Source organism: Larimichthys crocea, chromosome XVIII (assembly GCF_000972845.2).
Source record: "Larimichthys crocea isolate SSNF chromosome XVIII, L_crocea_2.0, whole genome shotgun sequence".
Classification (NCBI taxonomy): domain Eukaryota; kingdom Metazoa; phylum Chordata; class Actinopteri; family Sciaenidae; genus Larimichthys; species Larimichthys crocea.
The window spans coordinates 6,669,675-6,693,839 of record NC_040028.1 but is presented as its reverse complement, the minus strand read 5'-3'; the positions used below and the strand labels follow the sequence as shown (position 1 = coordinate 6,693,839).

General features: G+C 38.4%; 2 protein-coding genes across 2 annotated transcripts; one reads left to right on the top strand and one right to left on the bottom strand.

The window, feature by feature from the left end:
• Positions 1-11,909: 11,909 nt before the first annotated feature.
• LOC104925584 (melanoregulin) lies at positions 11,910-16,329 on the bottom strand. Its single transcript, XM_010739237.3, has 5 exons — positions 16,092-16,329; positions 15,685-15,940; positions 13,221-13,311; positions 12,959-13,125; positions 11,910-12,223 (listed from the first exon to the last, which is right to left on the bottom strand). The coding sequence occupies exons 1-5, from the start codon at positions 16,166-16,168 to the stop codon at positions 12,146-12,148; spliced, it is 669 nt and encodes a 222-aa protein (XP_010737539.3). The 5' UTR covers positions 16,169-16,329; the 3' UTR covers positions 11,910-12,145.
• A 558-nt stretch (positions 16,330-16,887) lies between these two features.
• LOC104925579 (carboxypeptidase O) lies at positions 16,888-21,376 on the top strand. Its single transcript, XM_010739231.3, has 11 exons — positions 16,888-17,039; positions 17,258-17,321; positions 17,702-17,803; positions 18,441-18,551; positions 18,646-18,762; positions 18,919-19,012; positions 19,684-19,776; positions 19,888-19,997; positions 20,280-20,364; positions 20,837-20,917; positions 20,996-21,376. The coding sequence occupies exons 1-11, from the start codon at positions 16,969-16,971 to the stop codon at positions 21,190-21,192; spliced, it is 1,125 nt and encodes a 374-aa protein (XP_010737533.3). The 5' UTR covers positions 16,888-16,968; the 3' UTR covers positions 21,193-21,376.
• The last annotated feature ends 2,789 nt before the right edge of the window (positions 21,377-24,165 follow it).

Below are 24,165 nucleotides of genomic sequence, written 5' to 3'. Positions count from 1 at the left end.
CAATGTATTAAATACTTGGCCAGATCTGTTGTGGATGAAGAACTGGTATTAAATACTTGGCCAGATCTGTTGTGGATGAAGAACTGGGCTCATTGGTTCTGGGAGAAGCATGCCTCCGTGGCTGAGGAGGTTGGTTGCTACAGCCGATTTGTCTTGTATTGCGCGGCTGTGATTGATGGCTGGATCTGCTTTTGGATGGATGTGAATCATAGGGACATTCTTGTTTCAGGAAGCCAATTCTGGTTGAGCTTTGAGGATGAGGATGGTATGGAGTAGCATCATCCTCCTGCTTGAATGTAAGTAAGTCATAGAGTTCGTAGTGGCTGATCTCGCTTGACTCGTCTATACCTTTCCCCATGCCGTTTTCAGCTGCCTCACCGTTGTCCATAGTTAGCTGGTGCGTTGGTTCTGGCGTGGGTTCAAGTAGCTTTGAGTCGTGGTGAGGCTCAGGTTTTGGATCCCCTATGTACAAAACATTAGCTTCAGCAGCCGCAGCTGCAGCTGCGCTCTCTAGCCTTAGTGTGTGCAGACTGGCTTCTAGCTCTGCCTTCCTTTTCCATAGACACAATAATAACCTTTTTTTTCAGTCTTTAAGTAAAGTGGTTACAAAGAAAAGCCTGCCTCAAAGTGCCCACAACTTTTCATGAAACTAAAGCGTTCCTTCAACCTGTTGGTCTTGTTGTATGCAGGTTCACTATTGCCAAAAGACCCACGAAGCAGGATGATTGCATAGTCAAAAAGTGAAAGCTGTTTAATACCTCATTTTGGAGAACAACCTGTCTTCATTTTTGTCATCTGCTCATCTGATATGAAATTTATGCATTCTTCTGTGAGACCATGTTGATGGAAGGGTCATAAATTACCTTGTTTGCAGTTCAATGTATCCTGTTAACAGTCAATGTGTCAAAAATAATGATCTATGAAGAACATGCTTTTTGGAACACAAAGGAACTTTTCGCTGCAATAGAGAAAATTGGAATCAAGGCTGAGCAGCAATGCTGTATTTCATGCTACTTGGCCAAAGCTCTTTTGGAAAGTACTACCCTCCAAGCAGGGACTTTGTGGGGGGTAAAATCATGTCCTGGGAACTTAATTTTGACTCTTGCTCCTCAAAAGGTTAGTGCATTGTGAAATTTCCTGCGGTGGAAACACGGTTAATTATGATCTGAGGTCAAACAACTTTGGTCACATAGCAGAAAAAAAGGTGTAATGAGGTGTAAAGGAAACAAATCTAGCAATAAAGCTTTGAAACCAGTTATTTGTAATTGTGCATCCAAGAACCTTAAACTACTCTTTAATTTGAGCAATTCTGTACAATAATCTTACTCCCAGTTAAACATGTAAACTCTCCTTCACTTTAAGTCCAATATGATGTCAGTGAGAGTCTGTTGAGAGACCTAGAGGCAGTCATGGTTCATTTATGATGCTAAAGGCTTTATGTATCATAGCCAGAAATAACAAACCAAAGACTCCCTCGCTGTGTTGTCTTGAAACACTCTGATCCCACTGTGGGGCATTAGAAGGGGGTTTCAAATACGTAAGTCTTGTATCAACACTGATTTGCGTTCACAGAGAGAGGAGAGTGGGAGTTAGGAAAAGGGTGTATGGACAGAAAGGATAGTGATGGAATAAAAAAAAAGGTTTGTGGACAAATGAGGGGATTTTACAGTAGATCACCACACTCACTACTCACCACATATACAAATATTCAACTTCCTGGCATTCATCTTAAAATAATACTCTTCCCCTTCCACAGAACACAAACAAAAAACAGTTCAGTGCATGTGTGATTTTTGTTTTTAAAGAAAGAAAATACTCAAAACACTAAAGTGTACTAAAATTAAAATTACTAGCACTAAAGCAGTCATGAGGTTTTCACATGATAGCAGCATGGGTTCATTCAGGTTTTTGAGATGCTTTGGTTAAAAAAAGAAACTACATAAGAGGCTCTTAGAACTTCTTTTCCATCTGCATGTATTCATCACTTGTTCTCCTCATGGGCTTCTAGGTGTGGTTTTAGTATCACTCCCTCTCTGCCTTCGTGTTGAAGCAGCTGACTCTACTTTCCACTTTGCCGTCCATTCCACTGCCTAACCACCGCTGTGCTCATGCTCTATCATTTAACCATACCACACTGGGAAAAGCCTTTTTTGATGGGTCTACCTCTATGCTTGTGTGTGTGTGTCTAATGCATCCCTCCCAGAGGGAAGGGAGGAGCAAAGTTTTTGAATCTGATAGGATGCTGAGCCAAATGAAGTGCATGAAAAGAAATATGCACTCTCCCTGTCACAAACACAGACACACAGGCCCACAAACGAGAGAAGAAGAAGAAAGAAAAGGCAATGCCACATTTAGCCTAGCAGTTGAAGTAATCATTTTTATTTATTTAAAGGTCCAGTGTGTAGGATTTAGTGGCATCTAGTGGTAAAGTTGCAGATTGCAACCAACTCGCCTCACCCTCCAATCAAGGGCCATACGAGTAATTAAAAACATCATCCATTCAGTATCCTTCATTGCTCCTGTGTTTGTGTCGTGTTGAAGTTGCAAGTTTCATGAGGTGTCTCTACGACGATTGTCTAAGAATCCCCCCTACATTGAGGGAGAATTATCTGCAGTGTAAAAACTAAATTGAAAAAAGTATCTAGTACCGAAAATAAGTCGAGTTGTGTCATGAAGTGGAAATCAGAGTGAAAATAACACAATAGTTTATTGTTGGTCTGTTTTGGCTTAATTTCATTTGCTCTCTCATTCACATGTGTTGCAAGCAGCAAAACCAAAACAATGAGCTGAAAGATGTTAAAACAAAACTCTGTAGAGTTGAGGGAAACTCCAAAGTTGAATAATGACTCAAGGGGTTAGAGCAATTTAGATAAGATAATCCTTGTTTAAAAGAATCAGGATTTATTTGTTTTGAACATAATTTATATTTGCAATAATTAAACTGTTCTTGCTTGGTTAGTTGCAGAGATCTGTGGATGCATAAATGTCTGTAAAAAGGTAAATGGGCCAAAAACACAGGTTAGCCAAATATATTTGGGAGAGAAAGTGAAGATAAAGCATAAAGTTATCACCCAAACTGTCTATTGTTCTCACTTTTGGTTTTATGTTCAAATTAAGTAGCTTATAATTTGACTGATCTGTTGGCTTTGTCCACCCAACAAAGGAAGATCAAAGTTGTCCTAAACTAGTATTAGTCTTAAGGTCGGTTAAACAGACAGAAACGGGGAGTGAGACTAAGATACAGAAAGGGTGTATAGACATAAATATAGAAGACAGTCAGATAAAGGGACAGGTTAGACAGCTTTCCCCCTTATTTGACCTCTGTGAGCAAATGGCAGCTGTTTTTCAATGAGCTCATATTAGTGGAAGCCCAGTATTTGTCATGTCTGCTCGTGTATGTGTGTGGGTGTCTGTGTGAGTGTGTGTTAGACCTACCAGAGTGGATTTCTGGGCGGTGAGTCACAGAAAGTGGAGATTGCAGAGTCAGGCAGATACATATCCCAGTGTCCCTGAGCAAAAATACACCCCCTACCTACACACACAACACACACAAACACACACAAAGATTTAGACATCCACCTCGGTAGCAGATGTCCTACATTATACTAGTTTGGCTGCCTGTGCCAACAGTTTTACGGTCAGCCTCACTCATATCCTCGGGGAGGATCTAGCTATATTACTACAGTATCTACAGGTGTAGCAAATGTTTTATCTGCTGATAAAACTGTCAAAGATTACTTTTATCAAAGTTGTTACCTCCTCCAACAAAGTTTTGTTTTGGTGATGTTTGTTTGTTCGTCAACAGCATCATAGGGGAAAAAGAAAAAAGAAACTACTGGCCTGGTTTTCATTAAACCTGGTGGAATGATGAAGCATGGGGCAAGGAAGAATCCATTAAATATAAAAGCAGATCTGAGTCACAGGGCAGATGCATGAGTTAGTTTTATGCTTGCTTTTATGCTACACTTGCAGGTTTGGGTTAGGGTTAGGTAGAGGTCTGTACTCTCTCTGCCCCTCCAAATACTTGTTTTATGTTCTGAAATAGACATTTTAGTCCCCTTATCTTATTTGGAGACAGTAAAGAACCATATTTTTAAAGTATTTTGAAGTGAAGTGTAAATTCTGTCTGTTAATGAAATTACTACCTGATGTTAGCTTACTTTCCAACATGCAGATTTTGAATGCATTGTGACCTAAACCCAAATCATTAAGCCCCAATCTCAACATTTTGAGAAATGTCAATCACAAAATACAAAAAAAAGTGATACCTTAACTTAGAAACTTTATTGTCCTTACAAGAAAATGTATTGCCACAGTCATCCTTAAACACAACTCATTCACATATGCATATGAAAATGACAGAAAAGTCTTTTTAAATAAAAGAAAGATTACAAAGTATTATTCTTTGGAGATAACATTTGTTCAAAGGTATTTTAGAATAAAGGACGAATAGAAAGATGGTTGAACCTTTGATGAGACATCACAACTGATGCATCATCCTGATGTGTGGCTGCTTTGAGCAGACATAATGAGCATCAAAGTTCACAAAGATATCCATCTAAATCAAGTTGAGACTAGAACGTAACCACAGTGGCTGAGCAGATAACGGTGCCAGAACTTTTAACAGTTTGTGGCATAGATGCAATTCGTTAAAATTAAACAAGCCCCTTCAGCTTGACTCAAAACAGATTACATAAATTTATTGCTATTAGTGATGACCGCAGACAGTGCTGTAAAGACTGGACAGAGAGCTGGAAAGTCATTTTGGTATTTTTACAATAACATCCTCAGCTAAACTGTGCAGTGTCCATCATGGAAACCAACGTGAGTCAAAACAGAAGAACAAGGAGATGCGTGTGTGTGTGTGTCTAACCTTTTTTGACTTTGTGTCTGTGTGCAAACGAAGAACCAAAAGTAACAAAAGTTTTATAATTATATATCGTATTTAAGACATTTTTAGACGTCTTTGGTCTAATTATGTCGAGGATAGACTTAAATGTTTTGGACAGAAACATTCCCACAGATAGTCACACATCATTTATTTTATGAATAGATAATAAAACCATGTTAATAGATTGTTTTGCCCCTACAAAAACACCAAAGCCAAAGGCCGCTAATGCACACCACCAACTTTTGTCATTGTTATGGTGAACATCCATCCATCCGTTTTCCGTAACTGCTTATCTTTATCAGGGTTATGGGGGGGCTGGAGCCACTCCCAGCTGACATTGGACAAGAGGCGCCAGTTCATCACAGGGCTATGATAGACATACAGTATACAGTACAGAGTTTGGTTTCTTCATGATCATCATTCACCCTATTTTTACATCTGTTTTCTTGACTAATAAAAATCTTTAGTTGGTACATCAGCCTGCAACATCGTCTGTCCATTTGGTGCTGGGTTGTAAAGTGTGGCTTTTAATCAAAGAACGATTGCCTTGCACCTTCATTGTCTCATCCAAAAATGATTTCATCACATCAATGAGCACATTGTTGCTGAAGGTTTCTGAAGTCATTGTAACTTTCTCAGCTTTCGTGCTAATAGCCAATTGTTTTGGGAAACAGCAGAATAGAAGAACAGGAAGATACTTTATTGATCTCTCAAGGGGAAATTCTTTTTTCACTCAAGTCTGTACATGCATTTTACCGAAAATACAACCACACACACAGAAAAGGCTCATAGATATGCAAATGTGGAGAGATGGACGGCAGCCACACATAGCAGTGGAGCAGATTTGGGTTTGTTGCGTTACATGATGCCCGGGAGGTGAACTGGCACCTCTCCACCCTTCATACTCTGAATCCAAGATCTCTTGTTTATATTTTACTGCGCTTTATTCCTGTATTCAACTTCATTCAACTTTTCACATCATAATCGGAACAAAAAATACTTGGATGAAAACTCAACTAAAGAGACAGACATAGAGTATGAAGTCACTGTTCCTGTGACCAGTCCTGTGGTAGAAAGGATCATGGAATCAAAATGACTTTTTTATTAGTATTCCAGAGCTGCTTCTATTTCTGTGAAGGGACTCTCTCTGCTTTCTACGATTGACCTCCCAGCTGTGGCACATGCATTCCTATGTGGTATTAAATACACATACAGGCGTCTGATGGTGATGTCTTAAACATTGGACTGGACCAACTATTCTGAAGTATTAACGGCACATATTTAAGCTCTACTCTACACAACTGTGTGTGTGTGTGTGTGTGTGTTGTGCTTCCTGTTTTGTTTGTCTTTGTATATTGCTATCGCTGTAAACAAAAGCAGAGCTGCTCCTCCATCTGCGCCAAATTACAGGACATCATCCCCAGACAGGACGTCTATTACAACAAACGGAGGCTCTCTTCTCTTCTTTTGTCAGCACGTATGCTGTCTTATATGCCGTCAGTGCGAAAAGGGCTCATCCAGCCTGTGATTCATCTCAGAGTAATGGTGAATGTGCGTAGGTCTGAGTATGGGGCTGTTTTGTGGTTACGGCTGCAGGTTAGATGGTTTGAGTGAACATCAAATGAGCGTTGACAGAAAATCCAGCCAGGTGATCATACAGGGGGATGAATCATTGTCTGACAGTCGGAAAGAGGGCAGAGGGGGAGATGAGGATGACAACAGGAATTTGTGTTAGAGCACTTTACTCACTACGGATGTTTCTCCATCAGTCCTTCTAGGAGTTGAATACATCCTTTTAGTTAACTTCAGTGTATGGTCATTTCAATTGTGTGTCCTCCCCATTGCACACAATGCTCATATATAATAGCTTTCTACAACCATGGCCTTGGTAAAAGAACTGTACCTTTGTGACTTTCTAGTCTTAACTCTTAAGATGCCATGCAAGGTGCCAACTGCTCTTTAGAAAGGAGCTAATCATTCACACACACACACACCAATGACATAACCACGAAACAAACCACTGATGTCCTGATTAGTCTGTGACATGCTCTACCTTAGTTGCCCCTTGTGCACAGAAGTTTTACTAATACTGCCAAATCTAATCGAAAGAACATACAAACATACTTCTAGTTGAAACCCACCATTTACTGCCTCCCACCCATACCTTACTTTCCACAAGTAGATGATTACACATATGATCTCTGTTTATAATCCTCCCAGCCTCCCAGAAGTGTGTAGCAACATGTACTTTATGCTGTAGAGCCTTCGAGAGATGCTCTATGAAAAATGAAAACAGCTGTTTCATTCCATCTGTACACTATCATTTTTGTGATGGATGCATCCAAATTGGTGCCATGATTTCATAACAGCACTTGTGAAAGTAATGAAACCATACACGCACATGTGGAAGTGAGTTTTAGGCAGGTTGCGGGTAGGACTGAGCTACCCTCAACAGCTGTGTGAGACAACTCAAATATCTAAAACCACATCAGTGAATGTTCTAATGTACATACACACAGCTGCATCTGGATGGATCCTTTACTTTTATGTTAATGTCCATTTCAAACTATAAGACGTGTGTGTTCTTATATTCAGCTGTAATCCCCCCAACAGCCATCTGGTAATGCAAGGCTTACTAAAACATACAGTACATATAAAGTACCATTGTTGGATGCTGCTACTATGGAGTGGTCCTCCTTTTGGGTCCAATAATGACAATTACAATGAACAATTACAGTAACAATGTGCATATGTGCAGTCTTAAATGCAGGAGATTCATTGATCTTGATATTGAGGAAATAAATCAGGATATTACCAAAGTATCAGTGGACTTGTGTAATTACTGATGCACCACTGATGACCACAGACATGCTGTCGAACACACCCTGCCCTGCCCAAAGGCTTGCTCAACCCATCTGTGGTGTGTGTGTGTGTGTGTGTGTGTGTGTGTGTGTGTGTGTGTACAGTGTTCTGTTCTGATCTCAGAAACTAAGACTGACAGTGATTTCAAGCATGCTTTCCATGACTGTGGTGTGTCAGTTGGTGATGTCTTGTCTGTTTTTAGAGCGCAATGTTTTTATTTTTCAAATCCATTCACTCAATAGATTTTTTTTTAAAAAGGACATAAATTTGCAACACCATACGACACAAACACACACACAAACACAAACTGGTGCTCTGGTTACAGTTAAAGTAAAGCTAGAAATGAAAAAGGTTCATACATTAACTGTGGATTGCAAAACCTCATAGTAATGCTCACAATACAATTAGTAATGGTTAAAATGGTATAGACTATAGCTTGTCTGCTTCTCTTAACAATATTAGTAGGGCTTTGACTTTAAACCGATAATAACGTTGGCTTTCCTGAGCAGACTTTTGACCTCTCACCTTCTGTCGGGTCAGCGCACCATAGCACGGCATATTTATCTGGTTCTCTAAACATCCGTTACAAATTACTGAGTGTGTGTGTGCATGTATGTATATATCTGGTGATGTTTGTGTGCATGGGTGTAACACTGCCATCAACACTGTCTCATCATAAATTACTCTCTGAGATAAACAGTTGAGGCTTTGAGAGAGGTTAAAATGGGGCATTCTGTAACTGCATACTGCCTGTTTGAGTCAAAGAAAAGGTCAATTAATTGAGCCTGTATAACTCCATTTGGGTTTAAGAGCAATGCATCCAATCACATTTACAATACTGATTATACTGAACAAACCTTATGAATGGTGGTATATCATCATGACCTGTTGTCTCACAGATCTGTGAATCATAAAAGATCTCATCTGTTTTGAACATGAAGCATAATCTTTTCTCTGTCCCCAACCAAAGCTATCTTGAAATAAGGCTAAGCCATGCAAGCAGCTCTTTGGGCTATACTAAATGTTAATGTGCTAAATTTTAATGTTGGCATGCTCACAAAGGCAATTCTAGAAAGTTGGTGTTTGGCAAGTTTTAATGGTTACCATCTTACTTTGATGTGATAGCAAGCATTTCGTTGCTGACGCAAGGAAGTACAGCTGAGGATAATGAGAGCGGCATTAGTTTTTCAAATATTTGATAAAAAAGTAATAAACCAAAGTACTGGACAAAGTAAAATGTTGACCACAATATTTGTCTACATAGTTTGGTCTGCACCAAAGTGATGGGCTGACTAACCAACATGACTATCCATAGAGCCACACTGCTGAAACATTAGTTCTGCTCGAGTTAACTGTTGTTTACGCTGAAAATAAAACACTATCTTAAAGTGTCTGGCCAATCCAATATGTAGTGTGAGTGTATGATGAGAGACTCCTGTTTGTTCAAATTGAAGAGGTGCTAATGGAATACACAGTGATAAAGATAACAGATTACATGCATGTTTAGTCTCCGAGAGAATGAGTAATTATCTAGTCACTGCTCTAACCTATGTTTATTATATGTGTTAATCAAGTCATTGATTCAAACATTTTGGTTATTTGAGTCAACTGTATGAGCTCCAAATCCAAGTCACTCCATAGATCTTAATTAACGCTTTGACGTAAGTACTACAGCTATGTATGTGGACACAAACATGAAGGTCCTGACTGATCTCATGAGTCATGAGTCTGCATGATAAACTGCCTGAGGTGTTAAAAGGACAACATACACTCAAGACCAAGTCTGTGTTTATTCGTCTTTGCACACAAATGCCAATGCCGAGAAAGAAATGCTTTCTGTATACTCAAATGTGAGACAGCTAGAGTGAGATGAAACAATCGACATTTTCATGTCTTTGTGGCAAATATGAAGCCAGAGCCAGCTTAGCTTAGCAAGCCTTGATATTTATTGATATGTTAAAGTACCAAAATCTGTTTATTTACTTATTTCTTAGCAGGGCACAGTTAGTTCCTGTAGTACCTCCTTAAGCCTTTTATATCTACAGACGCCATGGGTCGTCTTTCATAGAGTTGGCCATCTTGAACTATCATGTTTCTACAGTAGCCAAGAATGGACAAACTTAACGTGAGTGTTTTGTGTTTTTTGCTCATTTGGTGACCCCTGTAGTTTGTCCTTCACACTAGGAAAGAGAGGGTGAGGAGGGTTGGATGAGAACTACATCAGGAGATGCCACTAGTTCTTTAATTACTGAGCATTAGACATCAGGAGATGCCACTAGTTCTTTAATTACTGAGCATTAGAGGTGCGCAGAATCAGGGTGTTTCCCTCTGTTTCCAGTCTTTATGCTAAGCTGTTCTAACTACCTTCTGGCTGTAACTTGTATAAATCTTCTTATTTAATTCTCAGTAAGAAATTATACTCCCCCAAAATGAGGAACTGTTTAATGAAATGAAATGCAGTTTATTGAAAAACATAAAGGGATAATTAAGTTCATTTAAAATATATATATATATAACGAGTAGGAAGGAAGGAATAACAAGATGGACAGACAGTTTATTCAGACATAACTTCACTGTGACTGCCCAAAGCTATGACGAGAAAACCGTCGCTCACCACACACACTGTGTGTATGTGTATGTGTCTGTGGCCAACGCCCCAATAGAGGCTCTCATAAAATATCTGACCATCCACAGGAGTCACAGTTTGTGTGTTTGACTGCATGCCCACTGGCATGCAATGGTCTTTAGCAGGGCATCACACATACACATACACACACACTGCTAGATGAGTAGTCTTTCTTGAGATGAAGAATATAGTAGTAAATTTTGACATTTTGAACACACATCCACATGGACACATACAGCAACCAGAATGTGACAGTAGTCTTTTTCTGCAATTGTTGTACTCCAACATCATTGAAAATCACCCTCTTAGTCATTTTCTTACTTCAAATATCAAATGTACTCTCTGTGGGGATGCAGGAAACATCAGTTACAGTCTGAAGAATGATGTCAGCATTACTCGATCTAACAAAGACACACACACACACACACACACACACACACACACACACAGTTGTATAATTAGAAAAAGGTGCAAGCAGCACAATGCCTTTCGGAGCTGCCAGACTATTGGTCCACCTCTCTTAGTGCTCCCTTCCCCCAGCGTTCCCCCCTCATTTAGTTCCACATCTGTTTCCCAAACTTGGAAAAGGGGGCCTTGAAGAGAACAATATCTGGGTCAGAGTAAACTCACTTTTTCTTCATGCATGTGTGAGCACAAGCATGAATGTATGTATGACATGCTGCAATCATCAACTGGCTCATACTCGTTAGACCTGGAGATAGTGGGTGTGTGTGGTTGTGTATAAAAGTTATGCAAAAATGACTTTGGGTGAAAGCCAAGATGAGACATTATCCTGCATCCTGCAGTAAGCTTGAAGAAAGGGAAGTTTAGAAAATGAAAAAGGAGAAGTTTAATTTCCCATGGACTGACTGCATTATTGTCAGTGTGAACTGTGCACACAATAATTGTCAATAAAACAAACAAATGTTACTGATAACTATATTCCTCGAAGTTCCACATCATTGTTTTAACAGTGAATACTTAATATTTTCTCTTTCATTTTTTTTTTTTGTTGAGGAAACTACCTCATGAGTCACTTATCTATAGTGACACAGAAGTTTCCAACAAGCCAATACGCATTCTTTTTTTCTTCCAGTTTAACCCACTGGAACATGACTGCCACCTGTTGGACAAATACAGTAAGCTTGAATGAGACTGACTGACCACCTTCAACTGCTGGACTGAGCAAATATACTTTATTGGTAACAATGTGAGCAAGAAACAATCCAGTATTACAGAAAAAAAAAAAAACAGTGTGTTATCATCAGTATTGTCAGTTAATATTAAAAGTGTTAAAGATGTTTGCAGTGGGATGGAGGAGTACATTTAAATGGATAATCTCATATTTAATATAGATGTTAAACACATGTTTGTATTACTTATAAGCTTGTTTATTAATAGGCCAGTCAAATTCAGAACGCCTAATTTCCCCGGCCTACCAACAATGTACCAGAAATATAATAATATGTAATGTAAGAATGAAACTTCTACTTTTGTGAAACGTACTACTTTAAAAAAATGAATTACTAATTGTTAATTACTACTAAATAAAAAAAAAGAGACATTTTTTTTATACGGCGCTGTGAATTATATGGTCAAAACAATAAATGTAAAAATCACCAAAAAACAGTGGAATAAAATTACTTTAATTTAACAAGGCACATCAAAGAGCAGGGTTTTTTTATTTGCCATTACAATCAAATTTGCTTGTATTGTAATCTGTCTGGGTCTTTCAATATTCTCTTTCGTCTTTCTGTCTCTGTCTCTCAGCCTACTTTCTTGGGGTATTTTTCTTTGGCCAGTCTGACAAAGTCTTCAGCACTGTCCAGTGACACCAGGCGGTCCTGAAAGAAAGAAGAGGTGTGTGAAACAAGTGAGATTGGAGGGTTGGTAGATGTTGATGGAGGAAGAGGGACATAAGAGAGGGCGATGAAAGAGGAGGCAAAAAGTCAGAAGATTACAGAGAGGAGAAGAGGAAGAAAAAAGGGTGATTTGAAGGTGAGAATGTGTGAAAGTGCACTGTAGTTTTAACCTCTTATCCCCAGAGAGCAGCTAAAATAATATGCCCAAAATAGATCACGAACCATGAGGCAAGAAGCTACAGAGTTAATTATTTGTGCTGTTATTGTAATATATATATATTGTGTGTCTATATATATATATATATATATATATAATATATATATATATATATATCTATATATATATAAAAATTGTCTATAGAATTAAAATATATATTTCAAAGGATCGCCATGTCTTCTCTTACTGTTTGTTTGGTAGGAGTTAAATGTTGAAACGCTATTTATTTCCATATGGACATGTTACAAATAACATACAATCTCCAAAAAGATTGTAACACTAATAAACACAATGATAATTGATCAATTTTCTATAACTGGGCAGCTGTATGGCTATATAGGCTGCAAATAAGGGGCTGCAGTGATGAATCCACAGATTAATATGACACAATAGAGATGCTTTGTAAGAGCAGAATGTATCCTAATTTAGTAGAGGTGTGTGTGTGTGTGTGTTTGTGTGTGTGTGTGTGTGTGTGTGTGTGTGTGTGTGTGTGTGTGTACCATGATACAGAGGTATCTGTTCTGGTGTCCAGTTCCTGGAGGAAACAGTGAGGTGTGGTTCAGCAGCTGTTCCAACAGTTCTGTTGCTTTGTTAAGGTGCTCCTGATCTCGACTGTACCGGCTCTGTTTGTTCACACACAACAAGGCATCTACCTCACACTGATAACCTGGAGAGAGATGAAGGGTAAATCACATACGAGTACAAGAGAGTAGACTAAATTGGTGCAAATACTAACTGAAAAGAATGACATCAGGGTCTCACCTAGCTGCAGTAGGATTTTCTTCCATCGGGCTCTGACTTCTCGTCTGGCATAGCGTAAAGTGTGTATGTCATAGTTCAGCTTTTCCCATTCCTATAGACAAATGCACAGTATATCATATAAAAGGTCTTATTTGGGATTCACAGTAATCCGTTTTAGTTTAATCTAATACAGCACTTTACCCACACAGCTGTCATTATGGACAATACAGCTTTATATGACCTTGTTATTAGTTTGATTTATATCTTTTAGGATAAATCATTAACGTAGTTTAGAGATCCAACTTCAACCTGAGCAGATTTTTCATCATTAGTGAAAACACCTGCACAGGTCTGCAGGGTCGTAAAGGCCACATTCTCCTAAATTATATTAACATCCTGGGTGACCTGATCAGAAGTGAACAGTTGTGGATGCACAGAAGATGCATTAACGCACAATTCAGACCAAATAAGAGATAAGAACGCTGTCTGATTTCCATTTAGTTCACTGTAGTGCATGTTATGTATTTGGGCTCTCTTACCTGCCAAGATCAGCAACAGGTGTTTGTGAACACACTGCCTGTTTTATCTAATTCATCCACTGAGCTAGCAGTCACAATATACACAGGCTCCATTAAAAATTGCTCAAGTTTGAGAGTTGCTGAACAAGGAGAGACTTAATTAACTTGTTAGCTTGTTGCTGCGAAAAAGGCATGTTGTATTTTAAAAAAATGTAAGCCATGAGACTGAAGTGATAATGTTTGAAACTGACTTTCATACAGAACAATTCATATAAGTAAATGTAAATCAAACTAATCAAAGAATTTATAGACTGGTTTTCCAGTTTGTTCGACCTAATATTTAACATGATAATCATCACAGCACTGGTATGGTTTAGTGAATATTTTCTTTGAACAGCCAGCCAAGCTGTTGACCTACATCTCTACTGAGGAATTTGTTATCACAATGTGCCCACTGTGTCCTGCAGCCTGACTATTCTCAGCATGAAGTCTGCCTGTCACATGTTCACCAAACTCATAGACTGCAGTCACTCCTGTGCAGTGTCACTAAACTGAACTCAGAAAGAAAATGAGTAAGAACATGAAAAATAAATCTTTTTGAGTTTGACACCAAAAATTGCTTTTTGGGGGTCATGAATAAAGAAAAGATGTTTTCTTTTAGTTTTGGTAGCCGTCGTCTAACACTCACACACTCATGCAGAGTTACTGTATGTCTGACCCAGTATAACTTTGTAGTAAACAACCTGCAGTAAGCAAGCTACTGTGTGACAAATATCAGGTCACTGATTAAGTCAATAAAGTAGCGTGTTGCCTATATATATGTGTCTGTGTGAATAAGGACAGATTATGAACTAGACTAAAGCATAGTCACTGACGTTGACCTGTGCTATGGAATATAAAGACAGTTGCATTCCTTTTAATAATTAGTCAAAACAAGCAATCAAATTGACAGTTAAAGCTGTCGCTCCCTCAATACTGATAAACGTTAAAATTTATGACTACATACAAAGCTATTTGAAATGTGTTTCCAAACCTACAATGATGTATCAGTTTGTAACTATACTGGATGATACTGTTGCCATCTGTTGTAGGATTATAGCAGCAGACCTCTTCTGGCTTTTTTTACTATTCTGGTTACAAGTTAATTTCTTCTAATATGAGATTTCTGAAATTCAGTTAAGGTCAAGTTCATTTACTGATGTGGGTCTACATGAAAACAAGTCAAAGGCTTCTTTGAGAGCCACCTATGTTTGTCCTCTCCCCTTATTAGATAATAACATTAGAGATCTGCAGAGGAACAGAGAATTACTGAATTACTGTAGTCCCCCATCCCTTTCCACACATGTACCAGACACATGTGGATTTTCTAAAATAAGATCTAGCCATGAGAATAACCCAATGAGAGAGTTAGGGGATCACAAAACAGCAAAAGGTAGGGTTTGGGGTTCAGCTGCCCCATGAGTCTTGGGGGTTTATTTTGAGCAGCACAGACATTATTGAATAATTCATCTACTACCTCAGCACTGCAGACAGTGCCATGGATTTACTAATACACACAACATGATCAGGCTATTGAAATTTCAGAGCCATAGTCGTAGGCTGTAGATTCTAACTTGCACAAACCTTGGTCAATGAGTCCAGTAGACGCTTACTAACCTAGTCACCACTGTGCCCTGTGTACTTTCTCTGCCACTAGGGGATGGAGAGGGGGATACATTTTGGTCATGGCAACCATCCATAAATTCCCTATTGGATATACTGTAGTTGGTGTCTCTACTCTGTACCAAGCAGTTAATTTAAAGCTTTACTGTCATATTTATTTACACCTAGGGTGTAATTAAAGTCTTAATCTAAGTTTTATTTTCAGTGATTTGATTTTTGTCCTTTTTTTGGTCATGTATATGTGTTTATTCCCTCTCACATTGTCTCTTGTAGTCTGAATCCAACAACATCACACTTTCTCTCACCTCTGTAGCCGTGTCAGCCTGGTCTCTCATGCTAATAAAAGCCTGCAACTCTCTGTCCGATCCTCGCCTGATGGGAGATTCATTGGGTCTGTTTACGGTGGTCAACAGATCAACAGGGTTCCTCTGACTCAGCTCTTTGCTCCATGGGCTCTTTCTTGAAGGCTGTGGCCCAAAAAGGCTCTCCTTTTCTGTGTCACTGTCGCTGGACTCACTGGATAACAGCTCTGGTTGTTTGGAAGCTGTGGTGGTGCGCATGCTGAAGAAGAAGAAGAGGAAATAATTGTAAAAGCAGGATATTATGATTTTGAAATGTATCAAGTTGAGTTTGATTCTACTCTATTAATATAAATGAAGATTTAAGGCAGAAGTCTGGGATTGTCATCATGTCTGTGAGGTGTTTATCTCACCGCAAAATCGCATTCTTCTCCTCCTTGTTGTGTTTCAGATAGTACCGACAGCAGCAGATGGTAAACTTGGCACCCATTGGCCCTTTCCAAAAGTTTTCAACAACCAAAATATGTCCTTCTCGACAAAATCCTACAACAAGCCCACTTCTTCCCACAAGAATCCTCAGAAAATCTAAATATTTCCAAGCTGAAATATCCTCATTTGAAAATGTGGAAGACTTAAAATCCAGGCAGTATCTTAACTGTCCCTGTCCATCCCCCTTTCCCTGTGCCTATCCTGGCCTGAATGAGAACCGTCTGTCAATTACATTATCCACGTGAGTCCAAACAGGACAACAACAACACACACACAGGACAGTTCAGGAATGAATGGCACATTTATTCAGCAACTCCTGATGGTGCAGAATGCAACACCAGAGGCAGCTTTCTTGCTCTATCACTACAAAACACAGGCTCACTGCACACCCTGTAGTTTAGACCTGGAGTTATATTTTAAAGCACTGCCTGCTTTGCAATTATTTATGTTAAATGTGTTCATGCCTGCAGGAGAAGAAGCATAATGATTGTCTGGATAAGACAAACACACATAAAGAGAGCGGTAGGTTTACTGCTTTGTAATATCAGCTGTTACATAATTTTAGTGACATAAAGTAGTTCATAAATGTTAATACATAACTGATTTATAATTTTACAGTCTGTCACAATGCCTTATAGGTCTATAAAAAAGTGAATGCTCCTTTGTCAACATGACAACAGGATCATCTGAGATCAAAGGTCACCTGGCTGTTAGCACTGCTACTGGAAGTGACTGACAGCATTGTTAGTGCTGCAGGAGCAACGAGTGGAACAGTGAGTCGGGTGAAAAGCAGATGCTAAAATGGAGAAAAATACACTTAAATTTGGGATTTTCCTGCTGATATCAAGCTCTGTTTTAGAGACTTCTAACAGGTGAGTTTGTCAGAGTAAATTGAACTCTTTTCTTGTGAATAAATTCAGTCAAATATACAACTTTTATAGAAAGCCAAAACACCCTGGATTATCTCCCTTCGGATCAACTTTTGTTGCATGTTTCCATATTCATAACATGAAAAACAATTATTCTAATACGATGACACACTGGAATTTGAAATAATGCAGCTGGTTTTATATTCCTTTTTGATTCACAGTTTAGTGGAGGGTTTAGAGTCAACACGGGCTTATGACTACACCAAATATCACCCCATGGATGAGGTACGATTCCATTTACTATATAGATGTTTTTATAGAAGTTGGACTTTCTTTGATTTTATTGTAGATATGTTAATTAGAGATTGTACACATATAGTTAGTGATCTATCTCTACTGTAATTACAGTAGGAAGAAGTCAGTGGATTTTATATATTTATCAGTACACAAGATATAAAACTTTAAGAGCAACACATATAGAAGGGTGAAGTGTTTAGCAGACGACTAGATTCTAGTTTTGAGTAGACAAAACTAGAATCTAGTCAACTACAGTACTTTGATTTGCACTTTATTCTGTGTAGATTACAGATCATTGGCCAAATAAAACTATAGATACCATTATCAAATTGAAATGAAATTATCACACTGATTCAATTCAAACACAGATATACAGGTGGATGGAAGATGTGGAACAAGGGAACCCTGAACTGGTCTCCTCTACTGTGTATGGACATACTTATGAAGGAAGAAAAATCACACTGCTGAAGGTATTCAACACATTTCCTTTCACCTGCTCTGTCACATATACGCATAATGTTTTAAGCAAACGCTAATCTCCTGACAGTGACTATAACATTGCATTATGAACTATTGTCATTAATATTTATGCATATCCTAAGCCAAGTGCTCCTCCACAAAGTGACTTGCAAACTATGTATGACTGACATAACACAAGTGAATGCCAAACTATGCCAGTGTGTATGTGCATCAAAAAGTTTCAGCTAATTATGTACCTAAATATGACACAAGATCCAGTCATACATGCATACTGTAGCTCCTGGAAAGTCAAATACTTTTCTTGTGTTGGAAAATACAGGACAAAAGAGTTTACAAATGTATCTATCTAGCCAATGGGTACCAAGTTGACCTGCCCTGTCCAGTCATGTAATCCTTGAGATTTGATACCTCTTGTATAATATTATTTATTATATACTAACCCCTCATGACTCCCAGTAGAGATAGGTAGATCTAAAAAAAAATGCTTGAATTTTTACTCTCACTTAACCTGTTTCTAGTGTTCAGTGTATTTACTCTCTGTTACAAATCTACTTAACCTTGACTTTAACTTTGACAATATTTTAAATCTTGCATTCGTCTAAAATAAGTCATCTGGTGTGTCTCCAGTTCGGACTAAAAAACCCAGAGGGCAGAGAGAAGAAGGTTATATGGATGGACTGTGGTATCCATGCTCGTGAGTGGATTGCTCCAGCCTTCTGCCAGTGGTTTGTCAAAGAGGTTTGTATACTCAGATAAGATTCATTTGATAACCATATACAGCATAACAAGTACTCTCTGAGATGTGAACGTTCGAAATTCCTCTTTTGTTCAGATTGTCAATTCCTATAAAACCAATACGAAGTTGGAGCAGATGCTGCAGAACCTTGATGTTTATGTTACTCCTGTGATCAATGTGGATGGATATAATTACACCTGGGTCAATAGCAGTGTGAGTGCTTCTCAGGTTTTATTCTGAATTACATTTCACTGATTCAGTTCACTTAAAACATAATCATCATAATTATGATTATAACTAGCTTTCATTAACCTTGCACAATCTAATAACAAACTATTTGACCTCTGTGTCTCTGTTGTTTCCATGTAGACGCGTCTGTGGAGAAAGTCTCGTTCGGACCCTCCTCCAAACAGTACCTGTTATGGTGTCGACCTCAACAGAAATTTTAATGCCAACTGGGGAAGTAAGTTGCATGTGTTCAAGAACCACAATGTGCCTCTCTCTCTCTGTGCGCTCTCATTTGCCTCAAGCTAATTAAACATTACTGACTTGTACAGTATATACAGTATTGGTCATATGAAAAAAGTCATACCTCGTGCTTGCAAACAGACAAAATGTGTTGGAAACAATTCAGCAAGACTAAATCAATAGTTTTAGTCTAAAATCATTTTAAATGCAATATCCCTTGCAGCAGAATATCTTTAATTTTCAGTGCTCTATATTGTTATATCTGGTTACTATACTGAAAAGGTTCAAATGGGGTTTTTCGTCTTGTATATGTTGGGAATCTACAGGGGATCAATATCAGTGTGTCATTGATTACTAGTGTAAAAAAAACTCATTTACTGACTCATATTCTGGGTTTAGAACTAAAAAAGTGCTAAACACTAACAAAGTAAGTCGGCATTATATCTGTTCTTTTCTGTGAAACTCAAAGGCCGTACAGTACAGATGAATATTACAGTGTCAGTCTCACGCGGATCGAGCCCTCCGACCTGTACAGTCTTGGTTTTCACAAGCTTTTCTTTATAGATTTGCATTTTGTAATTATTTTTTACATAGTAAAGAAAACATAATTTAAACACTAGTATGATATATTATTGATTTTGTTTGGTATGTACTTTCTTTCCTTAGCGGTTGGTGTGTCATTTGACAGCTGTTCAAACACCTACTGTGGAAATTCAGCAGGGTCAGAGCCAGAGGCTAGAGCCGTGATGGACATTGTTGGTAACTATTGTATCTATCTATGAAATGACATGTGTTCAGGTATGAGAATAAACATAAGAAGACCTTATATTATCTTGACATTGATCACTTATTCCTTCTGTCTTTATCTAGGTAAAATGCATGAACATATTCTGTGTTTCCTTACCATCCACTCTGCTGGTCAACTTATACTCTTGCCATACGGCCACCCTGAGATCTCTGCACCCAACTACGATGAACTGGTGAGTGTGTGGGCTTTCTTAGGAATTAGTATTACTGTAGGTTAAGCAGGAGACCTTTAGAGTAACATCAGTTGCATAGGTACCTCCCTCTACTGGTTGAAACTTGGCTATTGCATTTTAACAAAAGTTTAGTTATACTAAACACCAACATTTTGCTTTGTCTTTAAAGTATGACTTTTGTATGGACATACTAAACTTCTAAAACATTTCAGTAGACATTGTATTATCACTTTGTATGGGTACCAAAAAACTGTGTCTTTGTAACTTTTGTGAACTTTGCAGGTTGCAGTCGGTAAGGCAGCAGCAGCAGAAATGAAGAAGGTACATGGGATGGACTACACTGTAGGAACATCTCCACAAATCCTCTGTAAGACTCACACACTGATCTGACTTGTCCTTGTCTGTCCTGGATAGCTGTTATCAAGACATGGTCTGATCTGATCTCACTTTGACATGTCACTCTGATCTTCTTGTCCTAAGCAGACTGAAAAAAAAACTATATAGATAAAGACAAATTAGAAATCAACCTTTGTTGATACGGAATGGGATACAATGCATCGGGTGTTGTTGGTTTGTATAAAGTTTTGTCCACCATTATAGATGCCTCTATCTTCCTCGAGACACGATTATAATTTAAATGCTTTATTAATACATTAAACTCAATAATGAGCCAAGATAGATGAACAACTAAATCTGTTTTTGAATAACCCACAAGAGTTAGGACAAAGATAACGGTCATAATTATATTTATTTCCACACTACATTTAAGCACTTTGCCAGCACTGAGGAATCAACTCAGATGAAGAAACACTGTAAACTGATTTCTCTTTAACTTTTAGATGCAAACTCTGGCTCAAGTCGTGACTGGGCTCGTCTCATTGGCATCCCATTCTCGTATACGTTTGAGCTTAGAGACAAAGGTGAGGCGGACTTTCACTATCAGCCAAACATAATGTCCTGGCTTTTATTTGGTAATATATCACTAAATAATCCTCCAGGTGAATTCGGCCACTTGCTACCAGAGGAGCAGATCCAGCCGGCCTGTGAGGAGGCCTTTGCAGGAGCTCTCTCCATCATCACATATGTTCACGACAAGGCCTTCAACAGTGGTACTCTCCCTAACGCTGCTGGGGTTGCTATAACATTTTTGAGCACCATCATGGCTGTGTCTCTCTCCACAGGGGTCTTGGTGTAAACACACAAGGGTGTACCATAGATCAGTATATATATAGGACATCCTGGTGGTGAGAAATCTCTCTCAAAATGACTAGAACATTAATAACTGTGGTTTCAACAAAAATGTTTTGTATTATTTTGTCTGTAATCTATCATATAGCCTCCTGAGAGACATTTACCCAAATGTTATTATCATTTAAGTGTTTCCTACTGACATAAAAAGTTAATAAACTTGATTATCAAAATCTGAGGTACTCTGTGCATTTGCTAATATAACTACATTGCTACACTATTCATCTTTCTTTTATGTTAAGAGGTGACAGACTAACAAAATATTAGATGTTTTCATAGTGCAGAGATGGGGATGTTGTTCCTGCTTTCCACAGCAGGGGGCAGTATCACCTCATTTTATTGTCCTCCTTGTCTATGCAGGCTTCTTACACCCAGACACATTTTAGAACTTCACTCTTCATAAATTCATTACTAATCTATAAATTATGGGGAAAGGCAATAAAGCAGGGTTCTTAGACAAATGCATCTACACCAAAAATCAATTTCACAGTATAATAAACACTGGTGGAAAACCAGTACTGCACTGAGAATTGAATTGAAACTTACCTGTATCAACCAATGACCATGAGAATATGTGGTTATTAGAGCAGCAGAAAATTCAATATCATGTATAGTTATATGCTTCTTTGCACTGCAGCATGAATTCCGAAGACAGTTTCTCTGAAATTAGGTTTCAGGTGGCATAGGAAGGTAATAAGGTTACAGGTTTTCCACTGAAAATGTTATTCCTGTCATGTCTGAGGAGCTAATGTCCTCAAGTGTTGGGAGGATTACACCTCACCACAAAGGCATTGGTAATTAGCCCCAGCTCAGAGAGTTGTGGGCATTCAAGTCATCATTACCTGAACTTCTTTGTGTCGAGATTCAGGGTCAAATCTTACTATATTACTCAGATTGCTGACAGATCTGACATTTTCTCATTATATATATATATATATATATATATATATATGAGATAATAGAATATTTATATTGTTGTCATGGTTCATTTTTTCTCACAATTTTTTGCTTCTTGTGTATAGATTTGGTTTCTGTTGAGAACTTTAGATGACAAGAAGATTTCCTCTCTCGCCCTTTCTTTCTCTCTGAGATTTATATTTCCAGAGTGTATCCTCCCCTGCTACCTCAGTGACTGCTAGACCACCAGTTATTCACACACACAGACACACACACACAGACACACACTTAGCCATTGACAATGTGACATTGACATAGTGCAGTTGAATACCTTATGTGAGAGTGAGTGATGGACCACTCACCCTGATGGCTGTTCCCTAAAGGTGTGTGTGTGTGTGTGTGTGTGTGTGTGTGTGTGTGTGTGTGTGTGTGTGTGTGTGTGTGTGTGTGTGTGTGTGCATACACTATATTTGAGCAGCAGTGGAAACAGAATTATATTCCAGCTCACATAAAACCTCGACAGAACAGAAAGTCGGGTCAAACACCAGGGGACCAAGAGAATAATAAGCAGGAACACCGACACACACACACACACATACACACACGTACACAGCCCTTTGGGGAACAAACTATTCACTGCTCCATCACTTACACTCTTGAAAGATACTCACACATGACTTGGTGAGGCACAGCAGAGCCTCCTGACACACACACACACATGAACATAAGAACTGGGCAGGGATTCAGAGACACAGATTGAAGGTGATTATAATTCACAGTGAAGTCTGGCTGGTTTAGTTATTACCAGCTCATCCATCTATTTATGTGTGCGCATGTGTGGTTCAGGACTCATCAAGGTAGCAGGGGAAAAACACGCCATGGACGTATATATCACAAAGATAGGGAATGTGGGGAGGAGACAAAGAAGACATCAAGCCTACCCATCAAGGAAGAGGTGAATGAAGAATGGGTGGAGGACACAAAGAGGGGAGTATAGGAAGGCAATAAAAAGAGGAGGGGGGAAATGATGTAGTACACATACAGGAAAGCACAGTGTGTAACTCACAAAACAAAATGGATTTAGTTAAAGAAAACAGTAATGACTTACACTGACACTTTCCACACAAGAAAAAAAAGAAGCATGGTTTCACAATAGAACAATGTGAATATAACAACCTGATCGTATTTCTCAAATAAGAAGATAACTGGCTTTGATCGCCATCATTTGAGTCATTTGGTAAATAAAATCTTTAAAATAAAAAAATTAATAAAATTAAAAACAGTTTAAATACAATCAGTTTGCAATGTAAATTAAAGGAAGACAAATTAACTTAACTAAGAAAAGTAAATAACATCTTTCTCAAATGAAAATCTCTATTCATAAACAGTAAAACACACTCACATACACCCAATTCAATAAACTCCAAGGGTTTTGCAGCTGTACACAGCTTCACTTGGTATGGTATGATGTTGGTAAACTTTTGATTGTGCTTTAAACTTTTGAACAGACGTGCTGCTAACGTTACAATAAAATTAAAGTTCTAATATGATTTCACTATTGTTGCTTACGTGTAACTCATTACCACAGTAACCACTGTTCAGTGAAAATAAACAAACAAACTTAAATGACCATTTTGACACAATTATTTCTACGTATAAGTGCAATAATACAATGCAAAATTATGGACAAAATTATAAATAGATACATAGAGAGGAAGAGAGAGACAAGGACAAAATGCACACAAGGGAGAGGCTGAATCTCCTGGAGGAAGAACATCCAGATCCATAACATCTGGAATGAGGCATCGACAGCCAGGGGAGAGAGTGAGAGGTCCCAGGATGGTATACAGAAAGGTTTTTGGTATTCTTGTCAGCAGGACAAACATAGACTAAGTGGGCTTAATGGATTAATTCAGACTGTTTATCACAGTACATTAACCATTGTTACCATTATCCTTCTGGATAATGGTAACAAAGTTGTCCAACCAACACAGAGAGTGGTAAATACCTCAGCACGAACATT

Coding starts and splice junctions, on each gene's coding strand:
- LOC104925584 (XM_010739237.3), bottom strand. CDS start 16,168: ATGGGTGCCAAGTTTACCATCTGCTGCTGTCGGTACTATCTGAAACAC. Junction 15,941..16,091: donor GAGAAGAATGCGATTTTGCG/GTGAGATAAACA, acceptor CTTCTTCTTCAG/CATGCGCACCACCACAGCTT. Junction 12,224..12,958: donor ACAGATACCTCTGTATCATG/GTACACACACAC, acceptor TCTTTCTTTCAG/GACCGCCTGGTGTCACTGGA.
- LOC104925579 (XM_010739231.3), top strand. CDS start 16,969: ATGGAGAAAAATACACTTAAATTTGGGATTTTCCTGCTGATATCAAGC. Junction 18,552..18,645: donor GCCAGTGGTTTGTCAAAGAG/GTTTGTATACTC, acceptor TCTTTTGTTCAG/ATTGTCAATTCCTATAAAAC. Junction 18,763..18,918: donor ACACCTGGGTCAATAGCAGT/GTGAGTGCTTCT, acceptor GTTTCCATGTAG/ACGCGTCTGTGGAGAAAGTC.